Source organism: Nesoenas mayeri (assembly GCF_963082525.1).
Source record: "Nesoenas mayeri genome assembly, chromosome: 2".
Classification (NCBI taxonomy): Eukaryota; Metazoa; Chordata; class Aves; order Columbiformes; family Columbidae; genus Nesoenas; species Nesoenas mayeri.
Window position 1 is genome coordinate 28704403 of NC_137543.1, and position 15398 is coordinate 28719800.

Below are 15398 nucleotides of genomic sequence, written 5' to 3' on the forward strand. Positions count from 1 at the left end.
GTAAAACTCATATGACCAGTGCCACTATCATAACTTTCAACTGCACTTATCCCAGGGCTTGACAGTTTTATTTTGAAAAATAGATGTACTATAGTGTCAGATCGTGGAGCAGAGAAATGACAAAAACTTGATGTGGGAAAAGAGAATGAGAAAAAAAGAAGCATGAATAATAATTTGGGGATACTACTAAGAAGACAGTTGATCCTGGCTTGCAAGACCAGAATTAAGAGCAAGGATGACTGGAGGAAAAAAAAAACTTCAAAATTATATATTAAAATTTTAACTGGTTTCAATTGGATATAATTCCTAGGAGTTTTGAGAATTTGTCTCCACACAGGTCTCACAGTGCACACATATCATAATTATATATAACATGAACAAAAAACTTGGTCATTAACACAGGAGCTTAACTGTTCAACATTCTGATTCTACAAAGTAAGAACTACAGTTCCTGAAAACTGCATAATTGTTTGCAGTAGTCAGTAGGTATTTAAATAGTCTGAAGACTATCTGGAGTTAAATATTCAATATTTCAAGTGAAGCACAGCAATACAGATACTCTTCCTTTCCAGTAAGATTTTTAGAATGTCAAAGATAAATGTTGAGAGCCTTCAAATAATTGCAGTCACAGTTCATCCTTCTCAATTGTTTCCCCACAGTGATGATATTTAACAAAGCATTATTGCAAAAAGTAAGACATTTTGACTTTTTTATCACTTGCTTCATTCTCAGCTTGTGACCTTACCATTCTGCTTGTTATTATATTAGATCTAACATTAGGGAATATAAGCAGAGAGATGAAACATTCTGAAAGTTGGCCAGACTTCATGAAACATGCGGTGCTTTTTTCTCTGTCAGAATAACAAACCCACCAACCAGACCTTAAAAAAACCCTTTGTAAAATAAATACAGTGGTGATTTCTGCCAAGGGTATAGGTTAGGACTCTGAACAAGCATTAGTTATCTATGAGAAAGATCAAACAATAACTATTCTGTTTTTTTTCATGTACTCTCTATTTCCATTATAATCATAATTAATGGAGTTTATTGACTATTTACTCGTGGAAGTGGAATATGAGCTAAATGAAAGCATACTGACTTAACTATTCACTTTTAATACATTTTAAGGTGCATAAATATAAGTTATAAATAGAAGGAGCTACTTCTCATCCCTGACAGGCATCTTTTGCACCAATTTTCAGCTGTTACTCCTCCTAATACTTGGTTCTGAATCTGAAAGTTGCTCATTTCTTTCTGACTTTTTTGGAAATTCTCTAATCAACAGCCACCCACTTTCCTCCGGCTGAGGAATAGAAGCTAAACAGAAAAAACAAACAAACAAACAAACAAACAAAAACCAAACAAAAACAATAACAGAGCACCTAAAAACTCATGAAACAAACAAACAAGCAAACAAACAAATGAAAGAGCAAGGTGAAAACAGCCAGATGGAACGTTCTGATTTCTTATATATAGTCCTTCTCATTGACAGTCAACACAGTTGTAGCAGACTAAACATATCTTCCAAAGCCAATGTTAAATACTATTCCCTTTAGTTAGAATCAATAGAAGTCTTGCCCACATGTTAGAGCTCTCAATGCCTTACTGTCTCCATAAAATACAGTTTAATTTACCTTTTCTATATTTACCCAGGAAGAATTTGCTTCTTAGTAAGAAATTATGTGAAGAAGAATTTAGTTTCTTACTTGAGTCTTGTGTTCCCACGTCTACATTTCTCTTCTAGTTCAGTATATCTGAATATGCAATGAATACCTGACTCAGTGGTGCTGTCACTTATAATGGTGCATGTTCAAACCCTGTTTATTTTGATATGACCTGATATTGTTAATAGCAAAATTTGACTCTTGGGTATGGCTGATAATGGCCTATCCCTAACAATTGTTGTTACTTTTATTCCTTGTGAGGCACAGAGAAAGGTAATGGCATTACCTACATCACAGCATATGCCTCTCAATGCTGTGCAACAGCTGTCATTTGGAATAATCTTCTGAAAAAGAGCTGGCTCAGGATCATTCGCTGGATGCCATCTGTTGTTCACGCCATAAGTACCAGATAGTAAGGTCCAAAATGCATTACTTCTTTTATCGTTGCATTTGAAACTGCTATTACCATCTGAAGCCTTCTGTGTCCAGTCATCTGAACTGGCAAAAGAATAAACCGTGGGAGGAGAGTCAGTGAATGACTGAAGATGCTCATCCTTGTCATGATCAAACCCTATAAGTGAATTTTGTAAGGAATCTCTTTAAAGGTAAATGTCAGGTTAGCACAGACCTTGATCCCAGGTCAACGGAGACCTCAGATTTCCATTACTGTTCTTCATAGATCTTTGTGTCTCTTTTATTGTCAGTACTTCAAATGGCTCTGTACATACTCATTCTTTGAGTCCTTTCTTCCTTCAGCTGGCAGGGGCAAGAAGATGGATCAGTCTGTGGTTGGAAGTGGGTGAGAAGCAGCTGGAAAGAAGCTGGAAACCCAGCATGGGAGAGACTGAAACTATATCCCCTCTCCTACTTAAAACCATGATAAAATGAAAGCATGCTTTAAATCACTACAGTACAAACAGGGAGATTAAAACAAAACAAAACAAAACAAACAAACAAAACCCAAACAAACAAAACAAAACACACAAAAAACACATAAAACCCCCTCCCTTTAAACAAACATTTAATACCACTGAGGGATAGATGAAGTATAAAACCAATTGCAAAACAGCTCTCTAGATTTTCCATCTCGGTGACTCTGGCATCCTAGATTTTTGGGTAAGATTACATTTCCTTATAAAATATTTATACAGCACAATGTCTTAACTCCCTAAGTTTGTGCAACAGCCTGCCTAGCCTTACAGGTAAGTGCAATGGCCAATATGAACAGCTGTGATTTTATATCTTAGGATATCTTTCCAAATGTTTTTGAGAAAAATATATTTTCAGACTTTTCCCCTTAAATTTTAAATATCATTGTCATTAATAACAATGGAGAGACAAAAGTGAAGTATCCAACAGGCCAATCCAATATATTCATTCATGGATCTTCTCTGGACCTTTCTGTGATGTAACTCAGAAGGGTCTATGTGATGTCAAAGAGTATCTTCTCCTTTAGTGTTATTATTACTAAAAATAGTATTGCTTTTTTGGAAACACAGATAAAAGTAGTGTTTTGAAGATGGTTCCTAAGCAATAGAGCTTGCAGTCTAGATTAGAAAAAGTGTCCCTGTGGCCTAGATGACATAATGCAAAGAGAACTCAGGTCTCAAAGCAGGCTCTTCAGATAAGTGCTAAAATGCAAATTATGCTCCATTTTCCCTGTTTTGAGGGGACATATGAGAATCTTTATTCCCTTTTTTCAGCCAAAGCTGTTTGTATTTGAAAGAGAAGTCTCTGCTGAAAAGACACAAGTATGTTTTGAAGAAGAATTAGAAGAAAGAAAAAATGTAAAAACGAGAAGATAGTTTTAAGAATAGGACAGGAGGCACAGTATGTTGAGAAGGCCCTAGTAAAGACTGGAGGACAACACAATTATTGGGGAAAGTGTTAGACCAAAGGTTTAATATGAGAAGACTAACCAGGTGAGATAATTGTGGAAGTGTTCACTGAGGAAGACAAGCTTGGTTGGAAAGCTGGAAAAAACTGAAGACGGGAATCTGGAGCTGTGGGCTGGTGACATAAGCTCTCCAGTTATAAGAGAGAGCACAGGAAGCATCCTCTCTGAAAACAGATACAGGGGGCTTATACTACAAATCACTGGTGCAACTGCTGCTTCTGTAGAAATGCATACCCCTATAGAGACAACATATTTAGCTAGTAACTGCAACAGTAGCGGTTCAACCACTGAGGATTACTGTCGAGGAGGCACTAGCCTATTTATATTAAGACAGTTTAGGTCACCTGAGGCCTGTGTGGAAACTATGCTAACACCAGCTGGAGTTGCACAACTACCTCATATTAGCAGCATGTAATAAGTCCATTGGCTGGTTTTGAATGATTTGTCACCTACAAACAGAAGTCCAGTCCTACTGCCACTGGTACTAAAAGCAACCCCCCATTAATTTCAGAAACACAAGGATTTCCTCTGTGGGACTTCAAAACCTCAGTTTACAGTCTTTAGACCACACTAAAAAAAATGATAAAAAATTATTTTAAATGCTATGGTCCTTTCAGAAATAATCTGTCCATCCTTCATAAGTAGTTTAACTTCTTGGAAAAGACTACAGAGACTACAGAGACTGCACTAAAAGTATATTGGGATAGGCATTTCTCTTTCTTATTTATTTATATGTTTTCTTACCTAATTTTATCTTAAAATTTACCTTTTCTCATGAAATGTAAATCTGTTTTGTAGTAAATCTGTTGTGTAGAATTGCTGTAAATGTACTACATTATCAACGACACAGCCTCTTGAGATTATTTAATTTTCTTTCTGGGTTTGATCCCTATATAGTTGGTATCAAACTATTCTGTGGGCTTATTGAATGAAAGATGCCTTATAAATTCAAGATATCTGTAAGGCATATTTAATTTTGCATTATCTGCAGTGATAGAACTTTCTTCATTTCATTTTGTTTGTCAGAACCACTGTAGCCCTTTGGGAGTCTTTCTTGCTTCTTAGAAGTGTATTAACACTGAGAGTATTAAAAACTAACACATATGTATGTATGTGTATATATGTGCTTTTGTACAGGTAACAAGTTCTGGGTGTTCAAGGACACTACTCTCCAGCCAGGTTATCCTCATGATTTGATAACACTTGGAAGCGGAATTTCTTCTCACGGCATTGATTCAGCAATTTGGTGGGAAGACGTTGGGAAAACCTACTTCTTCAAAGGAGATAGGTTGGTATAGGAATTCTGTAAGGAAGCTATTTGGTGGTTATCAGCTAAGCCTGTAACTATTTTCCTCTATTTCTCAAAAGAAGAAGTAAGTCAAGCCACTTAAACAATTAATTTCTGTGGGCGAAATTAACTCTTCCTGCATAGAGGGGCATACTGTTTTCATATTTTTTTATAAGCTAAATTGTATTTCTGTGAATATACTGAAATGAGTATATGTATACCTAGTGGAAAAGTTATGTTTTAAATGTCAACAGGCAAGTCACAGTTGTGGCAAATTTAACTTAAATATTGAAAGTAATGTAGTTATGCGCACTCTTACCTGCTCCTTTTTATCTAAATTTCTAAACTCTAGCACATAAACAGGCAAGGCATGATCCAAAGGTTTTTAAGGTCAGTGAAAATAGGTTCTATGCTACTATTTAAAAATGAAGTAAGAAAGGGAAATGACAACTAAACCAGGAAGACAGAGAACAATTTCAGCAGTCCCCTAGGAATTATTTTAAAATGAATCTTACAGTTCCCTTCAGAAAGGACACTTATTTTTATGATTATTACAGAACAGAAAAAAAAATGTAAAATCAGAGTTATTTTCCAGTCCTGAAAGGGACTTGCACTAGTCAGTGTCTCTGTGTTTTCATTTCCTTGTCTGTAAAAATAAGGGACAGAATATTTGTCTGCTTAATAGAGATGTCAAGAGAACTCATTAATTTTTGAAACCCTTCAAGATACCTGCATGATGGATTTTACAGGTTTTCAGGATTTTACCGTGTTTGATTGGTGTATCACTGTGCAATTTCTGAGTGCTCAGAGATAAGCTGTTCTTTATTAATAATTCTAATGTTTATATTAGTATTATTAAAAATATGATGACTGTTTTTGTTACTGTGTGGTACTTAGGATTCTGTGACAGTAATAGTGTTCATGAATCACTTAAGAAATTAATTTCATGCACACCATAGAATATGTTTAGCACACTACAGCTGATTTTTTTTAAACGTATGTTCATTTTCATGTATTAATTTGCCATCTCCATGCTCCTGGGAAAGTACATACAGTAAGAATCTTATATGACCTATACTTCCTTTAGGCTTTATTCAGCAGTATGCTTTTATATTTCCATGTCCAAGCAGTTGTTTAAAGGCAAGGCTTTCCTAAAACACTATTGATAATAACAGAAGGCAAAAATAACTATATCAGAGAAAGCATCTGTTGATGGAGAAGTTGCTACTTAGAGCTAACAAGCACAATGAAACTCAGCAGGTTATAAATGCAATGCAGTATATTAGAAGGAGATCGAAGTACATGAGCCTTGCAGAGATAATTGAGCTATTACAGGATATTGACCACCAGTGGGAATAAACCCATATACCACTAAGCTTCTCAATGTTTACATCACAATTTTTTCTTAATGTAAAGTTAGAGTTGAATTCTCCTGCTGGTTTTAGTAATATGTATGTCTACTATAGTGGTCGATCTTTTCCTGAAGAAGTTATAACATAAATGTAGCTCTCAGTGGCAGGAGGTAGGAATGAAAGGGAACAAAAAAAGTTATAGCAGCATCAAAATAACGAAGTTTGTTCCTCCTTATGTAACTTAAGGACATGTATACTTGCTTTATTTTGACAGTAATCTGTAGTTAAGGAGCTCCAGGGCAGAATCTAGAGAGTTAAACTTCCCAGAACAGTGTTATACATAAAAAGTTAGAGCAATAAAATACAAGGCATCAAATGTTGGCTGTAAAATGAAAGGAAAAAAAAAAATAAAACGAAACAAAAACAATGACAAAACCCAAACAAAACCAGTAAGAAGAAGTCCAAATAGTAAATGGTATTCTAATACCCATATGTCTAAAGCAGCTCATGTATGGATCATTAGTATTACTATCTGAAATGATCCATTTAAACACTAAAGAAAGTTCTTCCAAATAATTGTGTGAAAGCTAAAGAGGGCATGAAAGATGACTACAGAAAACATTTTGCCTCTCTCATTCCTCTCCTACCAGAACTGAGTAGTAGTGCAGGACAAGATGAGAACAGGTTTGCTGCACTTCTTGACACATGGCCTTGTTTATGGCCCTGTCTGGTGTGACTGGCTTTTGTACTTTAGAGTTTAAATGAATATTTTTTCTTCATAAAGCTTAGTCATCCAATAGTTCAGAATAACATTAAATAAAAAGGATAAGATACAGGAAAGGACACTTTATTTTCCATCTGCTACTTTATGAGTCTTTGAGATACAGTAGCACAATTTATATAGTTTGTAAATCTCAAATCATCATTGGGCAGTCTGCTTGTGAACATTTGCCATGCCAAGGAGAATCAGGAGTACACTTTTCCTTACACTGTAGTCATGCTCATTATTCCACCTCAGATTGCCAAGGTAGTATCTTCATCAATGCTGAAGAAACAAAAGTTTGGGGACTTTTGAGTGTGCACTGGCTGTGTCCTCAAAGACTTTTTTTCAATGACAAAGTATATTTTTGAAAATCCTATAGGACTCTATTTCTATCATGCAGCCCAGCAGAAGATGCAGAGGTTAGTAAAAGAAGGAGCTCCAAAAGGTGAGAAGATTGGAAGAGAAAAATGGCAAATCAGTGGAAGTATGCAGGAAAGAAATGAGGTCCTGGGAAAGAGAGACAGAAGAAAAGGCAAGATAGTTGATGAAGAAGAAATGCAGATAAAATGGAAATTAGAAAATAGAGTATTAAACTCAGCAAAGAGTGAGAGAACAAAGAAACAGAGAGAAAGAGAGAACAGGCAAATGTGAAAGAAAAAACTAAGGATGAAGAAACGCAGAGTGAACAGATGAGCAAGAACTGCTTGCCATAGTATTGGTATCAGAGTTTTGTTTACTACTTCTACACATTGGTTCTTTCTCCATGTAAACTCTGAAAGGTGTTACATTTCAAAATAAAGGTCATTGCTTTGTTGGCTGATTGCTCATGCATATGTGACTAGAATAAGAAATCAGGCTAGAAAGAAAAAAAATAAATACAAATGGTTTTTAATGTAACTTGCCAACTCTTAACCTACTTGATATTTGCCACCTTTTAAATTAATTGAAAGATTAAAACTAGAGAAATGCCCCACAGGGAGAAATATAGAGGAGTTTAGGCCATTTTGTTTTTTAAAAAGATTAAGATATGAATGGACTAGAATGTCTAAGTACCTTTGCAAGGGCAAAATATCATCCATTTAAGGACTCTAATATATCGGGAATGATCATAAGAAGGGTTTCTAAAAGCTGAAGTCAAATTCAAATTAGAACAAGGGTCAAATTTTTAGCAGTGACCAGATTATCAGTGGCAGTGGTGTAGTCTCTGGCTCTTGATGACCTGAAATGGTAAGTATTTGCAGTGTCATGTAATTTTTCACATGAATAAAACTGATTTTGTGACTGTCGAGCCAGCTCCTCAGCCACTTAACAGTCTATGCATCAAATCCATACCTCTCCAATTGAGAGAGGAGGATGTTGTGGGAGACCACGTCAGAGGCTTCACAGAAGTAAAGATAGACACCAACCATAGCCCTTCTTGTGTCCACTGAGGTAGTCACTCCATCGTAGAAGGTCACTAGGTTGGTCAAGCAGGATTTGCCCTCGGTGAAGCCGTGCTGGGTGTCCAGATCACCTCCCTATCCTCCATGTGACTTAACATAACTTCTAAGAGGATCTGTATGATGATCTTCCCAGACACAGAAGTGAGGCTGACAGATAGGTAGCTCCCAGGGTCCTCCTTACTACCTTTTCTGAAAATGGGCATGATGTTTCCCTTTTTCCAGTCACCAGGGACTTTACCAGCCTGCCATGACTTTTCAGATATCATGGAAAGTGGCTTGGCAACTACATCAGCCAATTCTCTCGGGACTCTGGGATGCATCACATCAGGTCCCATAGAAATATGTATTTTCAGGTTCTTCAAAGTGGTCACGAACCTGATCCTCAAAGTGGGAGAGACTTTGCTCCTCCAGTCCCCATCTTGTAGTTCATCCACTCAAGAAGTATGGGAAGAAAGCTTGCCAGTGAAGTCTGAGGCAAAAAAGTTGTTGAGTACCTCAGCCTTTTCCACATCCATTGTTACCAGTCTGCCAGTCTTGCTTATCAGAGGGGATATACTTCCTTTGACCTTCCTTTTCTGGTTGACATACCTGTAGAGGAGCTAAATAGAAATAGAAATACTAGATAATAGTATTAATCAAAATAGAAATATTCTACTAACAGAAATACTAAGTAAGTCTTAGAACCAGCTTATAATAAGATCTGCACAGCAATTTAGCTAGATGCATAAGAACAAAGAAATTATCAACATTATCTGTAAGTGTAAATAAAATCACAATTGTAAATACATCCTACATATTCAGGTTGTGTAGAATTTCAGTGCTGAAGCTTTTTAAATTGGTGAAGAGCTGGCTGGCAAAAAGGCACAAAACCAGGTTAAATTTTGTGTTACACTTTATCTCTTTAATGATAATGAAATGAAAAGTTACTGTAATGCATATATATAAGGAGTTAAGATTGCTGGAAGCATTTTAATATTAATCTACTGTTACTTTCATGATTAAAATGTAGTCTAAAATATTCATGTATCTTTTTTTTGCATATGTTGCATCTCTGTGTTACTGTGCAGAAGTCCTAGGCATCAGAATTGCTGTGATTATTAGTGATATGCATTCTGATTTAGTTGTCAAAGCGCAAAAATCTTTTATCTTCTTTCCATTTGCGTGAAATGGTTGTCCAGTCTGCAAATAGATTTCTTTGTAATCTGGTGGTATGTTCAAAAAATGAATGTAGCAAATATTATAATGAAAAAAAAATGTAGTTACTCATCTGCTATCTTATAAATGTAATATTTTTTTTTTTTTTTTTTTTAATCAGATACTGGAGGTACAGTGAAGAAATGAGATCCATGGACCCTGGTTATCCCAAACCAATCACAATTTGGAAAGGTATCCCGGAATCTCCCCAGGGAGCCTTTGTCCACAAAGAAAATGGTATGCAAACAGATTCTTGTTTTAAAGATTTACTAATGCATTTCAGGTAAGATAGAATAGTAGAGAGGTGATTCACTATTCAGGTGAAGTAACAAAAGAATTCTTGATTTATGAACAGGCTATCTCCTGTTATAATACTTGCTGTTGTGAAAATGGTGTTTTGTTTACATGTGCCATTTAACACAACAGAGAAAAATCTTTCAAATTTAGTACCATAAAGCTTAATTTCCAATCTTTCTTTCTTTGTGTCTTAATTCATTTAATCATTGTTATTCTCTGCTGAATTACAATACCCTTTAAAACAAGATTCCCAAACACAGTATGTCTCTATTTGAATTGTCAAAGTGTTGGCTGAATAAACAGCTTAGGAGGTATTACTTTCATGCTGAACAACTAGAAAAGAGAAGCAAAATCTTTAAGCCAAAATATCCCCAGGAATCTATGTAAATCTGAGATGTCATAAGCCCATGATGCAAAAATGCAGATTACAGGGATGTTAGTACTAGGTGCTATTACCTGCCTAGAATCTCAGCTGGCCACACCTCCAAATTAAGGAGAGTAGCCAAAATCTCCTCCATTTTATGAGAATTCAGTGCTACTCAGGGGGCTGCTGGCATATTGCCAGCAGAGCCCTCAGCTGCACCAAGTTTAGATCCCTTTGATGGGAATAAAAATATGCATTTGTCATCACTTATCATTGTTAGAGACTTGTTGTATGGCATTTATGATTTATTTATTAGTAGGTTCAGAGTTTATTCTGTTTGCCTCACAGCACACTTATATATTGCCATATTATTTTAATTTCCTTTCACTAAGCAGATAAAAAGATTTCTTTCCTTGTATAAACCATTTCAGTCTCCTATTTCAACCTCTAACTTAATTGAGTAATTTACCATGGAAATGTTTGGATGTTTTTTTCAGAAATATGTTTAATTGCTTCCTTGCTTTGTCTCTTGCTTTTTTCCAGAAGCAGAAACCCTTCTCCCCTTCTCGATTCTGGCCTTTTGTCTAGAATGAATTTTTTAGTGTTGCTTTCATTTGTTTTGTTTTATTTTTAACTGGAAAGTAGGTCAGTCAAGATGATATTCTGCATACATCACAATAACTAGCTGTTTATAAATACACATATATGTGGAAATGTACACAAACATTATGTACACACAGATAAACACAATGGATATAACCTCTGCTTTCTTCCTTTCGTTAATTTTAATGTATGTATGTATGTATGTATGTCTTTGGTTTTTTTTTTTTTTTTCTTGCCTTGAGTGCATTCCCCATAATAATTTTCCAGTATTGAGCTCAGATATATGTGTTTCTCGATACAAATGAAAATTATCTTACTATAGCACGCAGATCAGTGGGTTCGAAGGTGCTGCCAAGGCAGAGCAGTCATTCCTAGGGCAGTAAAGACTCTTGGTTACATCAAAGACACTTCTCCTTTTTTTTTTTTTTTCACTCTAGTGGCTTTGATAGTCTGTCTGACTCTTGAATGAGGAGGGTGGTAAAATATGACATGAGACCATGGAGGAGGGGAAGGGAAAGAGGACATGTTTGGGCTTCTCAGAAAGCCTAAAAGTGCCCCAGGGCAGAAAGGAGAACTGAAAATGACACCATAAAGTTCTCAAGAAGGCTACTAAGATGTTTTTCCTGAAATTAAGAAAACAGATGTCATAAGAAACAGTTCATAACAGAAACAAAAGCGGATACAAAAAAGAAGTAGCACAGCTTAGTTGGAAAGAAGTTGATTACTGTTTTCCTTTCTTTGAGCAGAAGCAAAGTTGGCAAGGAAGTTTTACTACGTAGCTTTCAGGGGAACACCTGAAAGTATGTCTTCCAGTTATCCATTCATTTTAAAGAATACTTTTTCTTTCCCTTGTCTTTCTATTGTGTAAATCATGGAATTGAACAACTGCAATCAGTTTGACCATAAAGGAGTTTCCTTCACTGTCCACAAAAATTTGGGGTAATCTTGCAGTAAGAGGCTTGGGAAAGATAAGAAAAACCAATTTCCTACTCTACTCAGCATCCTGACTCAGTGTTCTAGAGGCTTGGTAAGGTACAGGTAACATCTCTGAAATTCTCCCTGCTACCTCCCATAATGTGATTTGGTTTCCAGTGCTGCGATGGAAACTCTTAGGAGGATGTGAAGAAGAAATTTCCTTTCTGTTGCTCCATTAAATCTGAGATCACATAAACTTCTACAGATTGGAGAAATTTTTCTTTCTACCTTGAGAGCAGCACAGAAAATCTCACTTCCCAACTAGAAATTCTGCTAAAGTGGATAGTGGGGCAATTTTAGAGAGAAGAAAGAGAAAAGGTGGTCTACTTTAATAGCCCATTGAGGTTTTTTTTCCTTGTGCTTACTACCACTCCTGAGTTGCTATTTGACACATTACTAACTACTAAACTCTTCATGTTGTTTGGGTCAAGCATTGCGCTCACTACTCTCAGCAACCAACACCTGGGAAATTGTAAGAAGCAGCTCTCAAAGCCAGCTCAACAACTCAAGCTGATTAGATGAAATGACTTTCAGCAGTTGTTTGAAGTCACTTGCTCTGCCATGAGAAGCAGTAAAACTACTCAGTCTCTTATAACTACCCTTCTCTGCTGGTAACTTCTGTCCTTCAGCTGTCACTGACTCTTGTCCTGGTTCCTGCTTCAGCAAAAGGACAGAAAAGTTTAAACTACCTTCAGGTTTTTTCGGTGGAAAATATTCTCTGGCTCAAGAATTTTTACTGTACCTATAGGAGCTGGTTATTCCTTTGCTGCTTTGATTTTTTAAATTTTACTTTGATATTTCAATGTATAATAGTAACTAATACTAACTAATGTCAGTATTCTGACTCGTGTGCCCCTGATGTATACATATATGTATTCTGTAGATATGCAAGAATATAGATTTAGAGGTGTCATATCTGTATATGGTCTCTATATATGTATTGGAATATTGATAGAGATATAACATATATACCCAAAATATTTATCCAGGGTCAGTATGTACAGTGCTTTCTTACATACATGTTATATGAAATGCATAGGTAGGGTAACCTATGGCTGAAAATACTGAAATTTTGCATTTGATAATATTTTTCATTTAAATTACAGATTGTTATAAGGGACTTTACATATGCTAAACTTTAAAAACTTAATTGTATTTAAAGATTTACAATCCTTTGTTTTGTTCCGAACAGAATTGAAGGCATTTTGTGAACAAGGCTTGTAGCTACTGTTTTGATATAGCTCAGTGCTTTTCTTTTTAGAAACCTTTCTATAGATACACTAACTATAGATACACTAACACATTCTCAGAAAATAACACTGCAAGGGATTAAAGAAAGGAAAATAGTACCTTTTCAGTGTCTAGGAAGGCCATTAAAATTACATAAATAGCTAATGTAGAAGAATGTTCAAATATTCTAACTATTCTGAAAAGGGGCAGTAGATGATTAAGAATTTTTTACATAGTTTGAGCTAGAAAATATACTATCAAGTTATTTTTGGGTTTTTTTTAGAACTGAAATAAACTATTTGCTGTTTGAATATGTGATTACTAATATTATCTCCAGATAGCCAGTTACCGATCTTTTCAGGAAGCCTTATTAAAATGACAAATAGTGCCCAATCCGTCTTAGTATTCTTAGTGGCCTTTTGTACTGCAGGAAATTAGCTGAGGTCTACAAAGTAAAGATAAGGAAAAACCCAGCTTTTGGCATTCCATGCATAAACAGTAGAAGGAAGTTCACCCATCCTGAAGGTTTGTTTCTTGCCAGTTCAATGCCATTTTTCAGCTAGGATAATAAAGCAATGTAGATTTTTGGCAGGGAGTCAAGTTGTTTTTTTTTATTTTTTTCCATTTAAGCATGTTTAGTAGTAACCTCAATGATCAAAACCCAGCTCTTTGCAGAAAACTTAAATCTGGTTACACCTGTTTTCTCTTGGCGAAGCTGCTTTTATTTCATCCAGTTTCCTTCTTCTGAAGTACAGCAGTAGGTTATGTGGCATTAAAAGGGTCAGTTCTCATTTCTGGCTAGCATAGCATTGCAGTTTGTTTCAGTAGACTTCCCATCTTGAAGAGGTTGTGTTGCTTCAAAGTCCTGGCCTTGGAGATTCCAACTCTGGTTGCGTTTTGACTGAATGAATAAAGCAACTGGACTCTAGTCTGTCAAAAATCATATTATATGGAATACCTTTTTTTTGGTCTTGTTTTTGTAGTAATGGAAGAAAATAAAATACTGAATACAGTTTACTGAGTTTAAAAAAAAAAAAAAAAAAGAGCAAAGCACTGTGATGTTAGATTTTCTAGAAGCAGCAAAGAAACAAAATTTCTAAAGAACATTTGAAAGACCTATAATAGAAGTCTGTTCCTTTCATTTTTTATTTTTTTTTTTTAATACAAACTAATTTGATACCCGTAGTTTTGGTCATGGTGTATTGATGACATGATTTGATCTGACATGACCATGAATAATTGCAATTTTCTTCCTCAGGCTTCACATATTTCTACAAAGGAAAAGAGTACTGGAAATTCAATAACCAGATGCTCCGAGTGGAACCTGGCTATCCCAGATCCATTCTCAAGGATTTTATGGGTTGTGATGGACCAACAGATCGAGACAAAGACCGACACAGCCCTCAAGATGACGTTGACATTGTCATCAAACTGGACAACACAGCCAGCACTGTGAAAGCCATAGCCATCGTCATCCCCTGCATCCTGGCCTTGTGCCTCCTTGTCTTGGTTTACACTGTGTTCCAGTTCAAAAGGAAAGGAACACCCCGCCACATACTGTACTGCAAACGCTCTATGCAAGAGTGGGTGTGATGCAGGGTTTTGGTTATTTTCTTTCCCTCCCAGGAGTTTGTGGTAACTTGAGATTCAACACAAGAGGTGTTATGCGGTTTCCTAGCTAGGAGCAGGCATCTGTCAGTCTGAAACAAAGCTGATCTTTGAAACCCAACGGGTTGCCTGTCCTGCACATGAGTGGCGATTTGCTCAGCTGGGAAGCTTCCATGATACACAGTATCTGCTGTTTCTTCAGTCCTTTGTCTTTCTTTGTCATTCGATTCTAGGCCTTTCCTCGTCACGCTCAATGCCCGATAAACTATCAGGATTAACTAATGAAGAGGAAAAAAAAAAATTCTGATGTTTCTACATTTTTCCCTTAAGGCCTGTTCCCCTTTGAAAAATTTTTTGCTGAAAGTAAATTTTTTTAGAAAAACACAACAACCTACAATGGAACTTTCAGGAAAGTGAGAAGACCCAAAACAGCTTTGTCTCCAAAGAGGATTGCTTTCTGTCTGCTATGGATAAAGTCCTATACTCCTACTCCCAGTTATGTCAGGTGGGAGACTCGGATGACACGCAGGACTTCAGACTGTTCGGACAGCCATTTTCCAACAAACAAGGGGCCAAAATATCTGCAATATAGTAACAGCCTTAATAATACATTCATTTTGTGTTTTTTACAGCTGCTCTGGGCTACGTCCTCAATGTTTTAAACTCATTTATATTCATTACTATATTCAAGCAGAACCTTTTTATTGGTTTATTTGATTCT

The 15398-nt window shown here is 36.0% G+C and overlaps 1 protein-coding gene across 1 annotated transcript in view; it reads left to right on the forward strand.

The window, feature by feature from the left end:
• Positions 1-14662, forward strand: part of MMP16 (matrix metallopeptidase 16) — a gene marked incomplete at its 3' end in the record, with an annotated part of 175011 nt that extends 160349 nt beyond the window's left edge. The window contains exons 8-10 of the mRNA XM_080339404.1: positions 4699-4849; positions 9722-9837; positions 14328-14662. Coding sequence (XP_080195530.1) covers positions 4699-4849; positions 9722-9837; positions 14328-14662 — 602 coding nt within the window. The remainder of the gene's footprint in view (positions 1-4698; positions 4850-9721; positions 9838-14327) is intronic.
• Between the last annotated feature and the right edge of the window lie 736 nt (positions 14663-15398).